The sequence below is a fragment of the Anomalospiza imberbis genome, chromosome 16 (assembly GCF_031753505.1).
Source record: "Anomalospiza imberbis isolate Cuckoo-Finch-1a 21T00152 chromosome 16, ASM3175350v1, whole genome shotgun sequence".
NCBI lineage: Eukaryota > Metazoa > Chordata > Aves > Passeriformes > Viduidae > Anomalospiza > Anomalospiza imberbis.
In genome coordinates, this window is record NC_089696.1 from 9,811,791 (window position 1) to 9,828,821 (window position 17,031).

Consider the following 17,031-nt stretch of genomic DNA (forward strand, 5'->3'; position numbering starts at 1 on the left):
GCTAAGAGCACAACTTCTATTTACGTGGGATTAATTCACATACCGTAGCCATTGAACAAATGTTACGCAAGAGTTACAAAAAGGGTCACACCCAAAAGGCAGCTGTAATGCTTTTATTATTTTAGGATTCTGTCCAACTGTAATACCTAAAATAAATCTCAGAAAGGACTCAAACATTACAGCAGGCATGAGGTGGAGTAAGATTAAAACAACATCACTATGAAGGATAGGGGCTCACTTGAGCAGCTTCATCACAGAGCTGAAAGGTGCCAGATTCTCACAGGACTTCATCCACTTCTGCACGTTGGCGGGGGCGGTGTTGGCAGTGCCCGTCTGCTGCAGCGCGCACCACGCCACCACGTCGGCCAGCGTCAGTTCATTGCCCACCAGCCACGAGCTCTTGCCCAGGGCAGCATTCATGGAGCGCAGCACTGCTCCTCTCTCCTTGCTGCTGCCTTCTTTCAGCTGGAAGATGGCTGTGTCCACCCAGCTGTCGATCAGAGTTGAGGTAACTGCACTGTACTTCTGCCCAAACAGGGAAAAGAGAAATCGAGCGATGTTCCCCTCTCCTTCTATGGGGCACATGGTTTGAATGCTAAACTTCATCTGGGGTTTGGGAACTGAAATTAACAGAAGGAAAAAAAAAAAAACAGTGAATCCAACATAGTAAAGAAATTAACTAGAACAGTAATTCCATGATGAACATTGTGATGCCAGCACCACTGTTAATATCATTAACCTGATGAACAGTTTTCAGTCATGTGGGGATAAAGAGATCACTTTTTTAAAAATTTAGCCAAAATCTCCTCCATAATTTCTCTTCTAGTTACCTTATTTGTAGAAACTAAAAAACATTTAAAAAAACCCCAAAACCTGAGGGTACAAACAACCCTGTCAATGCCACATGCACTTTGTAACAGCAGTAACTGTGAACAAGAATCTTCCTTTTCTGGCCCAGCATGGTTCACAACTATGAAAAGAGAACAAAAATGTTTCCTGCTTCTTTGTATCCACCATATGTCAGCACAGGGACACCAAGGCATCTGTGTGCAAGGGTTTATAGCACAAATTTCTTTTTCTCATCTATTGTAAAATATTGACCTACAAATGTCATTCTTACCATCCTTCCAAATCAGAGTAAAGCCCAACTGATACTCATGACGTGGCTGCTTCTTAGTGTGCTCTCCAAAGCATTTCAAGAGGTTTTCTGGCACACTTTTTACTGATGAATGTGTGTGAACAGCTGATAATATTTTATACCGTTCACAAAGCAGACTGTGTATCACTAACAGTGACAGTGGAGGTAGAGAAGGATTTGCATTGATGACAACATCTTTCAGGGCTCCATAATCCTGAATGGAAAGTAAAACATTCAGCAAGTAAGACACATTCCAGGTCATACTCATAATTATTGCTTTCACTTGACACCAAAATGTACATAGTCATGCATGTGTATATGTGAAATTCTAATGATAGTCAAGTAAATAAATTCAAGCTTGGATATTTAAAACTTGTGTAAATGTTTAAACATCTTCCTTCCTTGCCATGTAATTAAAGGATAAGACAGGTAAATTCTACTCCAAGATGAAGCAAATGTTTAAGTTTCCAGTTTAGTAACAAACAAAAACCCAACCGTTGAAATTTAAAAATTAACTATTCTCGCTTGAAATTATATCCAAATGAGCACAGAACTAGTATTTATAAGTGTTTGTATCTATAATCTGGATGGCCAAAATTAAATGGTAGTTTTAGGTTGTGTATTGAGTTCTGAGTGTCCCAGGTTTTAATGCCCCCTTCCAGTCCTGAAAATGGAATGTTGAGAAAGTACCTACCACTGTAACTGCTCAACTAAACTTACCTTTCCAAGCATCAGGTCTAAATCTGCTCCATTTGTTGTCAAAGGAGAAAATTCATCAGTTTGAATGATATTTGTTACATCGAAGTCAGCATCTGGGGTTTGTATCATCTTGGAGAGCCCATCCACAGCACTCTTCAGTTCATACAAGCGCTTCAGAATCTCTTCCTGGCGGCATTCAAGTGCTTCAAGTGATGGGTCAACCTCTTCCTACAGGAGAAGAGCAAACACGTAAACATTCACTCAGCTCAGTGTCAAAATAGCCCACGGCTCACTTAACATTAAATTTTGAAAGACTGAACGCCTTCAAATAGCCAGACCACAGTGAATAGCATGGGCTTATGTCTATCAGTAGTCTCTTGCCTGTACGAGTGTGGTGAGATGGTGTACTTAATAAATTCCTGAAATCTTACTGCTTAATAGACTCTTTTAAACCATTAGTTATGGCAAACTCTGTAACAGTCAAAATCAGACAAAGAGTTGGCAGTGAAGTGCTGAACAATGACTGAAAAATCAAAGACAGCTTGTCAGGTTCTTGTCAGCCCAGAAAAGCAAAGTTAGTAAGTTTGTGGTACAGTGGCCAAACAAGAAACTTTTTGACAAATCAGGTAGTTAATAAAAGTAAAAAGCCCTGCAGCTTTAGATAGATGGTATATTGTGTGGATTCAGTCTTTGTTTCAGAGAATATAAATGATAGTGGGGAAAAAAAGACCATGGGCTTTATTACCTGTTAATACCAATGCAGCTTTTTATCTGAATTACCTCAAAACCATCTCATCTTACAATCTCTTTTAAAAGAAGATGAAAAAATATTCCGGTGGCAGGTTTTAAGTCTAAAAGCTTAAAATAACATTAAAGAAAAAATTGCAAATAGCCTATTTCTAAGCATCCTGAATAAGAATTAAACAAACCCAAACTATCGTGGATGAAGAGATAAACAAGGTATCCAAGTAAAATCTTTATATCCACTTAATATTCTCAAAGATAAGACAAGGGAAGACCTCTTAAGTGACCATTATTTAGTTAGTACACAGTTCCATACTTTGCAATGGGAAGGAATTTCCTTAGCATTCCTGGTAAGTTCTGACCCAAAGTTACTCCGACTGAGTATCTCCACCATCAGCCTGGGTGAGGGCACAGCAAATCCGTGATGGCATCAAGCTAAAACTGGCCACAAGCAGCCTGTGAGAATTCCATGTATTCCTGGCACTGGAGAGGCTGCTCAACTAGACCTATGTAACACAGTATTTGGCATTTTTGTCTTATTTAGGGCAAAATAAAGCGAAACTAGAAGCGGAGGGTGTGTAGCTGGCAGAAACCCGAGCTGAGCCAGCAGAGCGATGATGCAGCAGGACGGAACGAGGCCTGCTGGGCACCCTCCCGGGGCTGCCAGGGAGCTCAGCGCGGCCATTCCAACATAAAAACCGCGACAGGGACACACGCGAGAGCCCGGAAAAGTCAAAATGAGAACTGCTGAACACTTCAAAAACATTACCGAGAAATTCCTGAAAACGTTGATTTTATTTAACCCTCGGACGCGCCGCTAACGGCGAGGCGGAGCCAGGGCCCCTCCCGCGGGCTGAGGCGGTGAGAATCGGCCCCGTGAGCTCTCCGGCAACGGAGGCTCCTCCCGGTCCCTAACACGGGCTGGGGCTCTCACCGGAGGGAATACCGGCCCAGCGGCCACATGTCTGACCTGGCCAGGGCGAGCGCCGCGGGCCGCAGGCCAAGCAAGTCCTTCCGCCCACCCCTCGCTCCTACCTGCGGCGGCGCGGCGGTGCCGGGGGCGCGGTGCAGGTTGGGCAGGGGGTACATGCAGCTGGGCAGGTGCTCCGCCAGCACCCCCGCGCCGTGCAGCGGCCGCACCTTGTACATCGCGGGCATGGCGGCTCCCGCCGCGCCGCGCGCCCGCCCCGCCGCCGCCGCCGGCCCGGCCCGGCCCCCCGCGCCCATTGGCGGAGCGGCGCGTTACCGACGCGCGTGGCACCCAATGGGCTCCGGGTTCGCCCACGCGCCCTCCTGCCATTGGCCGGCGTTGAGTCGCGGAGCGCGCCCCTCAGGGCGGCGGGCGGGGGCGCGCCTCCGGGCCGGGGCGCGCAGGCCGTGCGGGGCGGGCGCGCTGGCCGTGCGGGGCGGGCGCGCTCCGGCCGCTCCCGGCGCTGACGGAGCGGGGCGGGAGCCTGAGGAGAGCGCGGCGCGTCCCGCCCCGCCGGGGCCCCGATGGAGGCGGCTGCGCCCTGGTGAGTGTGTGCACCGGCCCAGGCCCCCGCCTTCGCGCCCCCCGCCCAGGCCGCTTTGCTCCCCTCACGGCAGCCGCGCTCCTCGCTCGGGCCGTACCCCGGCTGCTGGCGCGGTTCCGGCTTCCCCTGGTTCCTGTCTCCCCTCCCGGCTCGCGTGGGGAAGCCTGAGTGGGGTTTGCTGCCGGCTCTCACCGCCGTGGTTTGCTGTCCCTCTCCCCAGCCCGCAGCCCGCCGGGGCCATCCGGCCCATCGACCGCGGGTCTGTCCATCGCATCTGTTCGGGGCAGGTCGTGCTGAACCTCGGCACTGCCGTGAAAGAGCTGGTGGAAAACAGCCTGGATGCCGGAGCTACCAACATCGGTAACTCTTCCTCGAACTTAATAACTTTTCATAGGCTTCTAAAGCACGTCTTTTTCCTCAAATCCGAGTGCATGTTAACAAATCTGGGCAAATACTTTCTCTTTGGGCTAAGCATCTTTGCAGTGATTTTACAACTCAGGCTAGTAAAACATTCTGATTCACAGACTCCAGCTGCTTTCCTAGCAGCATGTGAGATTGTGTTATTTAATTTCTAGCCCCTTTGGCTGCTAAAAATATGTATGGCCACCACTGTGCAGCAGTGGTGATCAGCGTGTGCCAGCCAGTGGCCTTGGGCTAGCACAGGGTAAAGGCAGGGCTGGTTTCCGGAGCTCCCGGGATGGTGGCTGGGATAACTGGGAAAACTTCTGTTCAGACAGAAATTCAGTGGAGCTGAATTACCTGGAACTACTGGTTTGCATTAGATTGACCTAATTTTTGACAGCTATCAGGTTTTTTCCTTTCTGTTATTATTCAATTTTGACATGCAAAACTGTTTTTTTGAAAAACTGATTTCAAGTGCAGAATTGATACCAAACACCATGTGTGAACATAAAGAGTTAAAATATTTTATTACTCAATTTTGTAGATATAAAACTTAAAGATCATGGGGCAGAACTGATAGAAGTTTCAGATAATGGAATTGGAGTAGAAGAAGAAAACTTTGAAGGCTTGAGTAAGTTGATTTTTTTTCATAATTTAGATGTGGGCATTTAGTTTAATCATATTTAGTGGACACTTTGCTTTTACATAATGTGTGTGTTACCTGCAAGACTTGAGCAACACTAGACTCATCTTCTGTAGCGCTCTTGTGGTTATAGTTCTTGTAACTCAGGAATAGTCTTTGGTTTCTTTGGTTATTTAAGTGGCACAAGCAATACAAATAATTACAGAGGAGAAAATCATATAAAAGTCCATGTGGATTAATTAATGTTTAATCATTGGTCATTGTTAAAAAAGTTGAGCTGTGTGGAAATGTGAATTATAAACTCAAGTATTTGCTGAAAGGGAGCTGACATTGCCCTGACTGTCAAACTTCCATTTGCTAGTTTTGAATTGCACAAAATGGGAGCAGAAACAATACTACTGTCTGATGAATCTAGCTAGCCACTGCAGTAGAAATACTGGCATTTCTTTTTTGACAAAACAGCTAGGAATCTTTTCCCCATAGGTTATTACTCAATAACTTTGGTGTTCACTGTACATTTTTGGTACATCAGAAACTCAATCTGCTGCTGTTCCAGCACAGTGAAAGTTCAGGGGTGCTGCTGCTAGGTCAGTTTGTCACCTGCTGCTGCACTGATGGTGTGGATTGAGTCCTTCTCAGCTGTTGTGGTGGTCTGGGCTTGTGCTTGTCCTCTGTCCACCATACACAGCACAGGCTGCAGCTGTTTTCTGGCAGGACAAGATCCGTGACAGGTCCAGCAGCAGCAGAGGCAGGTGCTGTGTCCTGCTCTGAGGAATCTTGTAGAGCTTCTACCAATAATGCTGAATAAATCTGTGATGTAAGTGTGAAATAGCAGGTGCATCTGAGGGTTTGAAGAGCTCTTGTTTATAGGAAAAAGGGAAAGCAAGCAGCATTTTGTCTTTAATCATTATGTAAAATACAGTGAATAATACAGAAGGTGTTTTTCTTGTTTATATGCATACAGAATCTACTTGCATAGACCCGTGTCACTTTGAAGTGAAATAATATATTTGAAATATCTTTTTCCAGCTCTGAAACATTACACATCAAAGATTCAAGATTTTTCTGATCTAATACATGTTGAAACATTTGGGTTTCGAGGTGAAGCTTTGAGTTCACTGTGTGCATTAAGGTAATTAATATTATTTATTAGTAGTAGGAACTTACTATATGCACAAAAACACTGCACCCTTTCACTTTACCATTATTGATAAAGTGAGGCTTTGAAGACTTCCAGTTCCTTACTGTTAGGTCAGTTTTGAGCAATAGGTTGCATGACATCCTGAGCCATTTCCAACCAAAATTATTCTATTATTCTAAGCACCTAATTGGTCATTTTATGTACAGAATTTAGTGTTACTTAAGTATGCAGATCTTTACGGGGTGAGAGTGTGTATTTGCATGAGTATTTGATCCTCTGATGTAAAGCACTGTAATATTTAAGTGTTGGTTGTTAGGTTGTAACTCATTAAAGCTGTACTTAAATTTCTTTCATACCAACTATACATTTTATATCAGCTTTTGTACACAGTGCTGCTGGTATCTATTAGAATGAGGAATGTAGTGTTCAGCAAAACTAGATTTTAACGTTGAGTTTTATAAGAGTGGAATGAAAGGGATACAAATAAGAATGTGTAGCTAGGAAAATGTTACACGACTCTAAAGGGCACGTTCTTAGTTGTTTATGGGGAACAGTTGTTTTAATAAAATTAATAGTATTGCTGTAGTTCCCGTGCTGCTTGTCATGAGGAATAGATAAAATAATATGGTGCTCAGTGAATAATTCTGCTGCCTCTTTCCTCCCACTAGTGATGTTACCATTTTCACCTGTCATAAGTCAGCAAAGGTTGGGACTCGTTTGGTGTTTGATCACAATGGCAGAATTACTCAGAGGACTCCTTTCCCACGACAGCAGGGAACAACTGTCAGCATCCAGCAGCTGTTTTATACGTTACCAGTGCGGCATAAAGAGTTCCAAAGAAACATCAAAAAGGTAAGGTCAGAAATTCTCAATTCAATTGAGTGTCGTCCCCCAGAATTTATTCACTGCTGAATGAAATTCCGTTCTCTGTAGAATGCACTGATTACAGACTATTTCATGCCTGTCTTACATCTTAATCAAATAATAAAAGTCTTCTTGTATGCTTTTCTCTTCGGCTTTGCAATATTTGGGTTTAAAGGTACATTCTCAGATTCTCAGATTTTGAAAGAATCCTATCATGATCACTTATCTGCATTTTAAAAGCAGGAACTGCTGTTTGTGGCTAAATATCAGTCTTGTAAATATCCTATTTATTTTTAAAGTACTGTTTCTCATATATATTTTTAATTTAGTTTGTAAAGATTTTAAGGATAAAACTCCCCCCCTTTATTTCCTGCAGATATTGAATACTTTGTTTATACATTTGTGTTTTAAAAAGAGACATTTCATATAAATATGAACTTTCTTTTTCGTTCAATAGGAATATGCAAAAATGGTCCAGCTGTTACAGGCCTACTGTATTGTTTCCGAAGGAGTGCGGATTAACTGCACTAATCAAGTTGGCCAGGGGAAAAAAAGCTGTGTGATATCCACTGCTGGAAGTCCCAGTTTAAAGGAGAACATTGGAGCAGTATTTGGACAAAAACAGGTATTGCTTTTATTACTGAAAAGAGCGCGGATGTAGCTGTATGGAGGGATTTTTAATACCTAGTAAGGTGTGAGAGGTTGGAGTGTTGGCCTGCAGCACACCCTACAGGCTGACAGAGAGACACCGCAGCCTCCACGGACTCTGAAAGTCCTGGTTCTGCTCAGAGATGTTTTATGGAAGGGAAACTGTTTAGGAGATGGGGTTATGGCTTAATATCTCTCTGAAACCAGTTTTAAAAGCTGTTGTGTCAGCAGATGGACTGTGACAAGTCCAGAAGAACAAGCAATTAAAAAAAAAATCCTTGAAATGGTGTGATGTGAAAGTCTTAACTGGAGAACAGAAAACTGAGGTGTATCCACTTTTGCAAGCTCTTCCTATGAAACTAAGTTTTATTGTGGATAACCTTCTAATGGGATTGCAGTCAGTCCCTGTAAAGCTGTAGACTGTGATGCTTTCTAAGGAATAGCCATAAAAATAATTGTTATCCTCTAAATGAGAGCAGAGATGAAAAAAGGTCAAAAACATCCTTCCTACAACTGTATATTACAGTCATCAGAAATATTGAGTGGTTGATAGCTGCTGGCTGTTGATAAACAATTTTTCCCTTCCCAGTGCCCATACAGAGATCTCAAAGCCTGTCCATGCTGCGCTTGAAAGATGAGAGGGAAGATAGAACTTTGTCTTGCCATGTGGCACCAAGCATAGTTGAAAATTGAGTGTTATCTGAATAGAATATTAAGCTTATAGCCTGTTTTTTAATATTGAATACTTAAATTGATAGCTGCTGTAATGGCAGAAAAATAATAGTGGCATGACTGGGAAAATGTTTCTGGTAAATGTAACCGTTCTTAGGGAGCTTGTGATTCAAATAACACATTTTCTAATAGTTTTATTGTCCCTTCAAAAGAAACCTCTATTACTCTTTTTGCCTTTTATTTTAGCATCAAACTTGTTTAGGTCATATATATGTCAAACTGCCAATCATTTTGTTGTTCTGCCTGTGTACATTTAATGTAAGAGTCTGTGAAATAACTAAAGCACACATTGTGATATCAAAGGATAAGAACAGGCATTTCTTAGAGGCATTTTTCTGTTTCTCAGTGAACAGTACTAGTATCTTCTAGTAGGTTTGGATATTTTAAGAGTTTGTCTTGGTCAGCCAAAACCCACTATTTTTCATCAAATAAATTTTAAGGCTAATAAATTACAATAAATTAAAAGGAAAAAATTTATATAGGTTTGATGTTTCACTTCCTTCCCTTTTTTTTTTCAGTTGCAGAGCCTTATTCCTTTTGTTCAGCTTCCTCCTGGTGATGCTGTTTGTGAAGAATATGGACTCAACCCTGCTGACATGCCACAAAATCTTTATAGGTAATTAGGAAAGTACAAACCACTGCTGCCTGTGGCACTTTACCATAAACCAAAATTTAAAAATAAAAAAATAAAAAAATATAGTATTGAAAAGAGCCAAGAACAGCATAGTAGACATTAGGACGCAGTTTTGTAGTAGCCTTTGTCAGACAAGGAATTGGGAGAGGAAATGTGTATTTACAGAATTCACTGATGCTGTATAATAGTCCCTTATAAAATACATTCCCCTTAAACATGCTTTTCTCATCCATTTTCCCCTACTCTTACATTATTTATCCAACAGTATTAGTGGCTTCATTTCTCGTTGTGATCACGGTGTTGGAAGGAGTACGACAGACAGACAGTTCTTCTTTATCAACCAACGTCCCTGCGATCCAGCCAAGGTCAGGGTGTTGTTTTTCTAGCATCAGCCCCACTAACTCAAGATTCTCTGAAAACCTCGGGATTGGTTGCTCATGTGTATGTTTGTTTCTTGGTAGTAGAAGTTCCTCTGTCTCAAGTTTGTGTCTTAGTTGTGTCTATTTGAATGAACAAGATCTTAATCATACAATATATGTTTTAGTACATTAGTTAATATACACTGGTGCAAAGTAGAAGAGAATATTTTTGAAGTTTGTTTTTTCACCTTTTTTGCAGGTTGTCAAGATTGTGAATGAAGTTTATCACTTACACAATAAACACCAGTATCCATTTGTTGTCCTTAACATTGGGGTAGATTCTGGTACGTTCTGAATAATTTTTAGTAACTTCAGTGAAGGCTATTACAATTTATTCTTCAATGATGTTTGTATTTAGAGAATATTGTCATTTTCATCTGTATGACTTCCTGCACTCTGATGATTTTTTAATGCTCAGTTGGTGAGGGAGAAATATAATCTAGCTGTAGTTTCACTATTTTTCCCCTCCACCTTTTCTATACTCAAAAATAACTTCTTAAGTGATGAGGAAGAGGTCATCTTAAATACAAGAAAACTTGAAACTGGGATGTTGAGTTGAGACAGTTAAATCTGATTTGCAGAAAAAATGGCAAACAAACCAGAACTAATTCTGTGCAATAACATTGCATTTTATTTGTAAGGCATTTTTGTTTTGTTTTTTTTCCAGAGTGTGTTGACATCAATGTAACTCCTGACAAAAGACAAATTTTACTTCAGGAGGAAAAGTTTTTATTAGCAATTCTAAAGACTTCTCTGATGGAGATGTTTGGTAGTGATGTTAACAAACTGAATGTCAATCAGAAACTTCTGGATATTGCAGGTAGGACACAAAATGTGGAAGTTTTGAGTATGATATATGGCAGAGAATTAAAGATGGAAAAACATGTTTTTAAAAACCCAAAGAAGAAATGAAAAAAAAATTAAACCAAAAAGAAAGAAGGACCCTAAGTTACTAAGTGATTGTTATGGAAATGGCACATATCAGCACAGTAGGATTTACAGTCAACTTTGTGAGCAAAAAATTCACACAGAATTAATTGATAATGCTTGCAAAAGATTTCTCCCAAGATACTAAAAGAAACCTATGGGTTTTTTATGAAAATGTCTTTGAGAAAGAATGTTTAAGGGGTCATAAATAAAATACAAAAATTAAGTATGAGTTTATTGGATTTTAAACTTTGATTCTTTTATATTATCTACAGAAATTGATTATTCTCTTGTGACTCTGTAGTCTTGCAAGATGGCTTTCCCGAGTCAAGATCCTCTCATTCTCTTCCTTTCATTCAATTAGAAGAGCCCCTTCTAATTTTCCTTTTTGCTGACATAAAGAATCAGTTGTAGCCTGATTCTCACTGTTATTTTAAATTAACCTTCAGTGAAATCCTTGTTAGACTGGCAGTTGATGAGGTTGAAGTCCTCTAATGACCTGCAAATCCCATCTACTCTGAAGTGCCTGTTGTGCCAGCTCCTTAACACTTTGCCAATGGAATTTTATAGTGACCATTAAAGTGTAAGAGCAATCACTTTTCATTGTGGCTCTGTCATTAAACTCTTTTGATAATAAAATTAATGTGCTGATTGGACTGATTACTGTTCCAGTTTAAAAAGAGACGACAAATTCATTCTTAGTAGTGTCATTAATATCTTCAAGATGTAACTGTTTCTGTGTTTGATATTAATGCATTTCAGCCCTATACTCATTGTCTGAAACTTCAGGGCTCCTTTGAGCACTTTGCTATTTTTCTACCTCTTTTCACTTCTTTTCCTGAAGCACAGAGTTTAATTCATGTTTCCAGCTAACTTAGAATCTTGAAATACTCTGTATTCTGACTTTATTAGGTAACTTGAAGAAAACACTTCCTGAAGAGGCAGAAAAGCCTCAGGCAGACATGCTGTCTGACTCTGAGACTGAAAGTCCAAGTGGTGAAGGCAAAAGAATAATGACTCTTGCCAGATTAAGGGAGTCATTCTCTCTCCATCAAGCAACAGAAAGTAATTTTCAAAGCTCTAAAAAGGTAAAACAGCAGCACAGTTCCCCTAGACAAAGGTTACTCGATACCACTGGGAGCACTGTAAAGATTCAAAAGGCTGTCTTGACTAAGAAGGCTGAAAGTTGTCATAAGTTGGACTCAAAGGTGTCAATTCCAAGGAGACAGTTGAGAAAATTAGAAGATACTGCAGATTCTGGATTCTGTAGTATTTCTGAGTCGGATGCTGGATGTAGTACACCAGAAGCTGGAAGCTGCATCAATAGTGAAAGTGCAATTAATTCTGAGGAAGAATTCTGTAGCACAGAAGAGATGCAGAAGGAATGTCTTAAAACTGCTGGATGCAGTAAGAAGTCACTGGACTGTGATGTTCAGGTCTTGGGCACTGAACCCAAGCTAGATCAAGTGAATGACTGGACTGATCAAAACAAGTTTTCTCAAGAAGACAACAGTTGTTCCCCAAGAGTAAAACGTTTTAAAAGCAGAAACTTTAAAAGTGAAGCAGATGATTCCAAGGCAGGTAAATATCCTGAAGTGAAGAGCATTAGTGTTGATGTACTGGTGGAAGTTCAAAAGAAAATTGTGCCTCTTGAATTCTCTATGAAGGTTTTGGCAGAAAAAGTAAAAAAGGTAATACAGCAACAACAGAAAAATACAGAAACTGAAAATTACAGAAGATTTAAAGCAAAAATTAGTCCTGGGGACAATAAAGTAGCAGAAGATGAATTAAGAAAAGAGATCAGGTATTTCTCTTTCACTTGTTTAATATATTTTGCTCAACAGTTAATAAAATTGGTTAAGCAAAAATATAAGACCTGTCTTGTGGGTGGAAAAGAGGCTTACATGTACCTGCTAGATTTGGGTCTATTTTTTATTTAATGTCACAAAAGAATCTATTTGAGTTATTTTACTGACAGAGCAGCTACTTGAACTATGTGCAAACAGAATGTGGAAAAAGACACTAAAAAGGCCACAAACATAATAGATTTGGCTTAGATCAGCCTCGTAAATTGCAGTTCAGTCAGAGAAACACGAAATTTCATTACAGATGGCACACTGAAAAGACTGCATAGCTTATATTTGTCCCTTATGTGAATGAAATTTGGTGACACATACTTGGAAAAATAAGTTGCATTCAGGTCATCAGTGGACAGTCAGTGGCTGTGATTTGTTAATATTTGGATTTAAAAAAAATGTGTTAGGAAAGTCTTCTAATTGTGAAAAGAAGGCAAATATTTCAGCTGTCTTCAAAACCACAATGCCATTCAGTGTTATCTGGGCTATTGCCATATTGCCTGCTTCTAATTTTATTATCACAAATGGGGGAATCCTGTCTTAATGATGGATTTTGTTCTGCCAGAAATGGCCTCATAGGTCGTTGGCAGATTTCAACATTTGTATCCTGCTTAAATGAGATTTTTTTTAAATCTAAAGTGTGTTCTGCAGGGGAGAAACAGAAGGTTTTAAGTTTTACATGATAACTGATAAGGGTGTCATTTATAAACTCTTTATATTTTTTGTATACAGTAAAGAAATGTTTGCAAAAATGGAAATCGTTGGCCAGTTCAATTTGGGGTTTATAATAGCAAAGTTGAATTCTGATCTTTTCATAATTGACCAACATGCTACTGATGAGAAATACAACTTTGAGATGTTGCAACAACACACTGTTCTCCAAGGTCAGAAGCTGATAGTGTAAGTATTTTCAGTGTTTTAACAATAACATGTTTTAAGTTTAATTCGGTGTTTCAGAAGGATATCTATGATTTACGTTTATGTAGCATTTCACACATTCAGAACACTTGAGACTGAAGTGGTTTTCATATTCTGTGTTTCAAAGAGTCAATCCTTACATGAAACATAAATTCCAGGGATGCAGTTGTAGCTATGCAGCAAGTCAGTGGTCAAACAGATTTCTCATGGGCTTTCATAGCGACCCACAGTTTGGTGGGATATTGGAGACTGTTCCTGCAACAAGGAATGCTGCCCAACTGACTTCATCTGCTCAGTAACACTTGGAAGCAATTGCTCAGTAGTGAGTTTTTTTTTTTTTAACACAGCAGAGTGAAAAGTTTTATTACAGAGCTCTGTATTAAGTATTTCTAGGTTGTTTCTGAAATCTGTCTTTAATGCTCTGCACTGTGTATCTATGCAGCACCATCTTTTTTTCTCTCTCTCAGGCCTCAGAATCTCAGTTTAACAGCAGTAAATGAAAGTGTATTGATTGAAAACCTGGAAATATTCAGAAAAAATGGCTTTGATTTTGTCATAAATGAAAATGGTGAGTTTGGACCAGAATTGCTGCACGTAAAAGATTCAAATGTTTAATCTTATTTATTATGCAAAAATTCCCTGGGCTGTGACCAGAAGATTTGAAATAAGATGCATTACTGTATATAGGATTTATTTTTTTAAGACTTATGATTCTGTGGTCTCTCTGCATGACGAGAATATTGTAAATTATTTATCTTACCAGCTTTTTACAGAAGTTTTTGAAGACTGGAGTTACTCTGGTTACATGACTGGATGTGCATTTTCTGGATATGTTACATTAAAATCCTTTTGTTTTATTAGTGCACTTGCAGGGATAAATGTGGCCAAGTGGTAAATCTAGTAATTTAAAATAAATAGATAGCATTAGTAACTGATTTTCTTTGGCTTTCCTTATGACTTTAGTACTGTCTTGCTTTGTTCTTTTGAGCAAATTCTGTAACCTGCAAGTTCCTTATTGTTTCCCTTATACAGTGAGGATAATGAAAATGCACAGTGTGGGACCACTTTACTATTTGGGAAGTCACTACACATTTTTTCCTTAGTCTTCATTCCAGAATATCCCAAGGTTTCTTTGGTCTAAAATGCAAATAATTATCAGTTTCTTACCATTGTAAATCCTGAGTTGTCACATAAACTCAAAAAAGTTTCATAAACTGCTTTTTCTTTGGAATTGAAGGGTTTGTTAGAAAGTAGATCTTCCTGCTTTTGCAAACAACTTTTTGATTGATGTTAAAAGGACATCTGCCATAGTTACTGCTTTGGTTAGTTAATTACATCCATCAAAAGATTAAATTTAAACATTAGTATATATGCACATCACATCATATTAACATTTTAAAGTAGTTTCTCAGCTTTTCTCTCAAGGAAAAGTAATTTCTTATACTTCTGTTTCTTTATTGTCATTGCAAACCTTCCAGCTCCTGTAACTCAAAGAGTGAAATTGGTATCATTGCCAACAAGCAAAAACTGGACTTTTGGTCCACAAGACATAGATGAGCTGATTTTCATGTTGAGTGACTGCCCTGGAGTGATGTGCAGGCCCTCCAGGGTCAGACAGATGTTTGCTTCTCGAGCTTGCAGGAAGTCTGTAAGTACTGCACTTGATGTTTGTGTTCAAATAAATAAATAAATACCATGTTTCCTGATGTAGTACAGGTGGCTGTGTCTGCATGTGTATTGCAGGGCAAATTTATTTACTGCTGAGTGTCAACAGCTAATATTCTTCCTTCTGCTCCTTATGTTTTTATCTAGTGTAATGTGGGAAATATTTCTGCTAGTTTTTTATTTTGTTCCAAACTATTGGGCTCATGAAGCCAGTGTTAGCTGGGTTTTGTCTTCTGATTGTCTGGTAGGTGTTTTTTATTTTTAATGCCTTGTACAGAATTTATTTGCTACCATAGCTGAAGTACTGCTCTGGTCTGTGTCTGCTGGCAAAGGGAAAATGGGAATAATTAATTTTTTTTCCTTTGCTTGCAGGTGATGATTGGAACTGCACTGAATGTGCAGGAAATGAGAAAACTGATCACCCATATGGGTGAGATTGAGCATCCCTGGAACTGCCCCCATGGAAGGCCTACTATGAGACACATAGTCAGTTTGGACTTGATTTCACCACAATAAGTCAGTGTCTGCTTATTAACATTTTAAATTTTAATTCTTGGCAATATTTTGAGCTTTTATCATGATTCTCCTATTTTGAGTGAAAAAAATTTAGGCAGTCTTCAAGTGGAAGCAAGAGCACTTGGAGGCATTCAGCAGGGTTTCCTTGTTATGCCTGTCACGTCAGCAATACCAGCATCCTGGAATTCATGTAAATAACTTCTCTCTTATTGCAATTTACTGTGTGTTGTACTTCTTTGAGCAGCAGTCAAACTTTTATAAAATAAATACATTTATATATAAAGATCAGGAGTAGCTGCACCTCATTTATAGCAAATACACTGATTCTGAAAATGAAGTGGAATGTGAATTCAAGTCCCTGGCAATGCTATAAACCAAATATTAGTTTTCAATGTTTATACATCATGCATATGATAATTTTAAAGAAAATTAAAATGATAAAAAAGTTAAAATATTTTTTTCTTATACCAAAGCTGGGTTTTTTTAGATAATGACTTAGAGCTTTAATGTTGCATTTAGTTATTAATTTCCTGTTATCCATGTTTAAGGCTTGAATAGAATAATTAGTTGGGCATCATTGCTTTTAATTATCATTGTCCCCTTCCAAATTCCGAACTTGTTTTTCAAGAACAGGGAATTCATTTATTATCTTTTTCTGATAATGAATGGGAAAAATAGCTGTCTCACCCAGCACTGCCAGTCAGGTCAGTCCAAATTCTATCTCAATACAATCAAAACAGGTAGAATTTTTTTTTTTTAATCAGAAACCATTAAAACGGGTAGCTGTGCTCTTCCAGTTCTGTAGGACCAAGATTTGACCCAAGAAATCTGTGTTTATGTATTATGTTCCCTTCACACTCCATTGCCCGCTGATGGAGCTGTGGCCATGATGCTGCTGCTGTTCCGCTGCTTCTCCGAGCAACGTGGCAGAGCCGTGCCCATGGTACCCAGCGCGGCTGTGGCCAAGAACCTTCAGCAAATGGTCCGTGTTGGTGTGGAGCCGCGGTTTCGCAGCCCGGCTCTGCCGGTGCGGAAACCGGCCCGGCTCTGCCGGTGCGGAAACCGGCCCGCCTCTGCCGGTGCGGAAACCGGCCCGGCTCTGCCGGTGCGGAAACCGGCCCGGCTCTGCCGGTGCGGAAACCGGCCCGGCCGGGCCCGGGCCCCGCGGCGGCGGCGTTGTCATGGCTACGGCAGCGCCGCCGCACCGCGCCTGCGCGGGAGAGACGGGCTCGGCGCCGCCCGGCCCCGCTGTTCCTCAGGCCGGGCCCGGCAACCCCTCAGACAGGGCTCGGCACCGGCCCGGCTCTCCCTCAGACCGGGCCCGGCAACCCCTCAGACAGGGCTCGGCACCGGCCCGGCTACCCCTCAGACCGGGCCCGGCAACCCCTCAGACAGGGCTCGGCACCGGCCCGGCTGTCCCTCAGACCGGGCCCGGCACCGGCCCGGCTACCCCTCAGACCGGGCCCGACACCGGCCCGGCTGTCCCTCAGACAGGGCCCGGCACCGGCCCGGCTGTCCCTCAGACAGGGCCCGGCACCGGCCCGGCTGTCCCTCAGACAGGGCCCGGCACC

At 41.0% G+C, this 17,031-nt stretch overlaps 2 protein-coding genes across 2 annotated transcripts; one reads left to right on the forward strand and one right to left on the reverse strand.

Moving 5' to 3' along the window:
* Window positions 1–98: 98 nt before the first annotated feature.
* Window positions 99–3,773, reverse strand: AIMP2 (aminoacyl tRNA synthetase complex interacting multifunctional protein 2). The gene is made up of 4 exons (XM_068206979.1): window positions 3,617–3,773; window positions 1,859–2,065; window positions 1,121–1,352; window positions 99–620 (listed from the first exon to the last, which is right to left on the reverse strand). Exons 1-4 carry the CDS (start codon window positions 3,737–3,739, stop codon window positions 235–237), a joined length of 948 nt encoding a protein of 315 aa, XP_068063080.1. The 5' UTR covers window positions 3,740–3,773; the 3' UTR covers window positions 99–234.
* Window positions 3,774–3,951: 178 nt separating this feature from the next.
* On the forward strand, window positions 3,952–15,743 carry PMS2 (PMS1 homolog 2, mismatch repair system component). Its single transcript, XM_068206978.1, has 15 exons — window positions 3,952–4,095; window positions 4,316–4,455; window positions 5,042–5,128; window positions 6,170–6,272; window positions 6,950–7,133; window positions 7,603–7,770; window positions 9,044–9,141; window positions 9,425–9,524; window positions 9,778–9,862; window positions 10,246–10,398; window positions 11,418–12,309; window positions 13,094–13,261; window positions 13,747–13,847; window positions 14,758–14,927; window positions 15,317–15,743. The coding sequence occupies exons 1-15, from the start codon at window positions 4,076–4,078 to the stop codon at window positions 15,458–15,460; spliced, it is 2,613 nt and encodes an 870-aa protein (XP_068063079.1). The 5' UTR covers window positions 3,952–4,075; the 3' UTR covers window positions 15,461–15,743.
* The last annotated feature ends 1,288 nt before the right edge of the window (window positions 15,744–17,031 follow it).

Coding starts and splice junctions, on each gene's coding strand:
- AIMP2 (XM_068206979.1), bottom strand. CDS start 3,739: ATGCCCGCGATGTACAAGGTGCGGCCGCTGCACGGCGCGGGGGTGCTG. Junction 2,066..3,616: donor GCACCGCCGCGCCGCCGCAG/GTAGGAGCGAGG, acceptor CTTCTCCTGTAG/GAAGAGGTTGACCCATCACT. Junction 621..1,120: donor TACTCTGATTTGGAAGGATG/GTAAGAATGACA, acceptor TGTTAATTTCAG/TTCCCAAACCCCAGATGAAG.
- PMS2 (XM_068206978.1), top strand. CDS start 4,076: ATGGAGGCGGCTGCGCCCTG. Junction 6,273..6,949: donor AGTTCACTGTGTGCATTAAG/GTAATTAATATT, acceptor TCCTCCCACTAG/TGATGTTACCATTTTCACCT. Junction 7,134..7,602: donor TCCAAAGAAACATCAAAAAG/GTAAGGTCAGAA, acceptor TTCGTTCAATAG/GAATATGCAAAAATGGTCCA.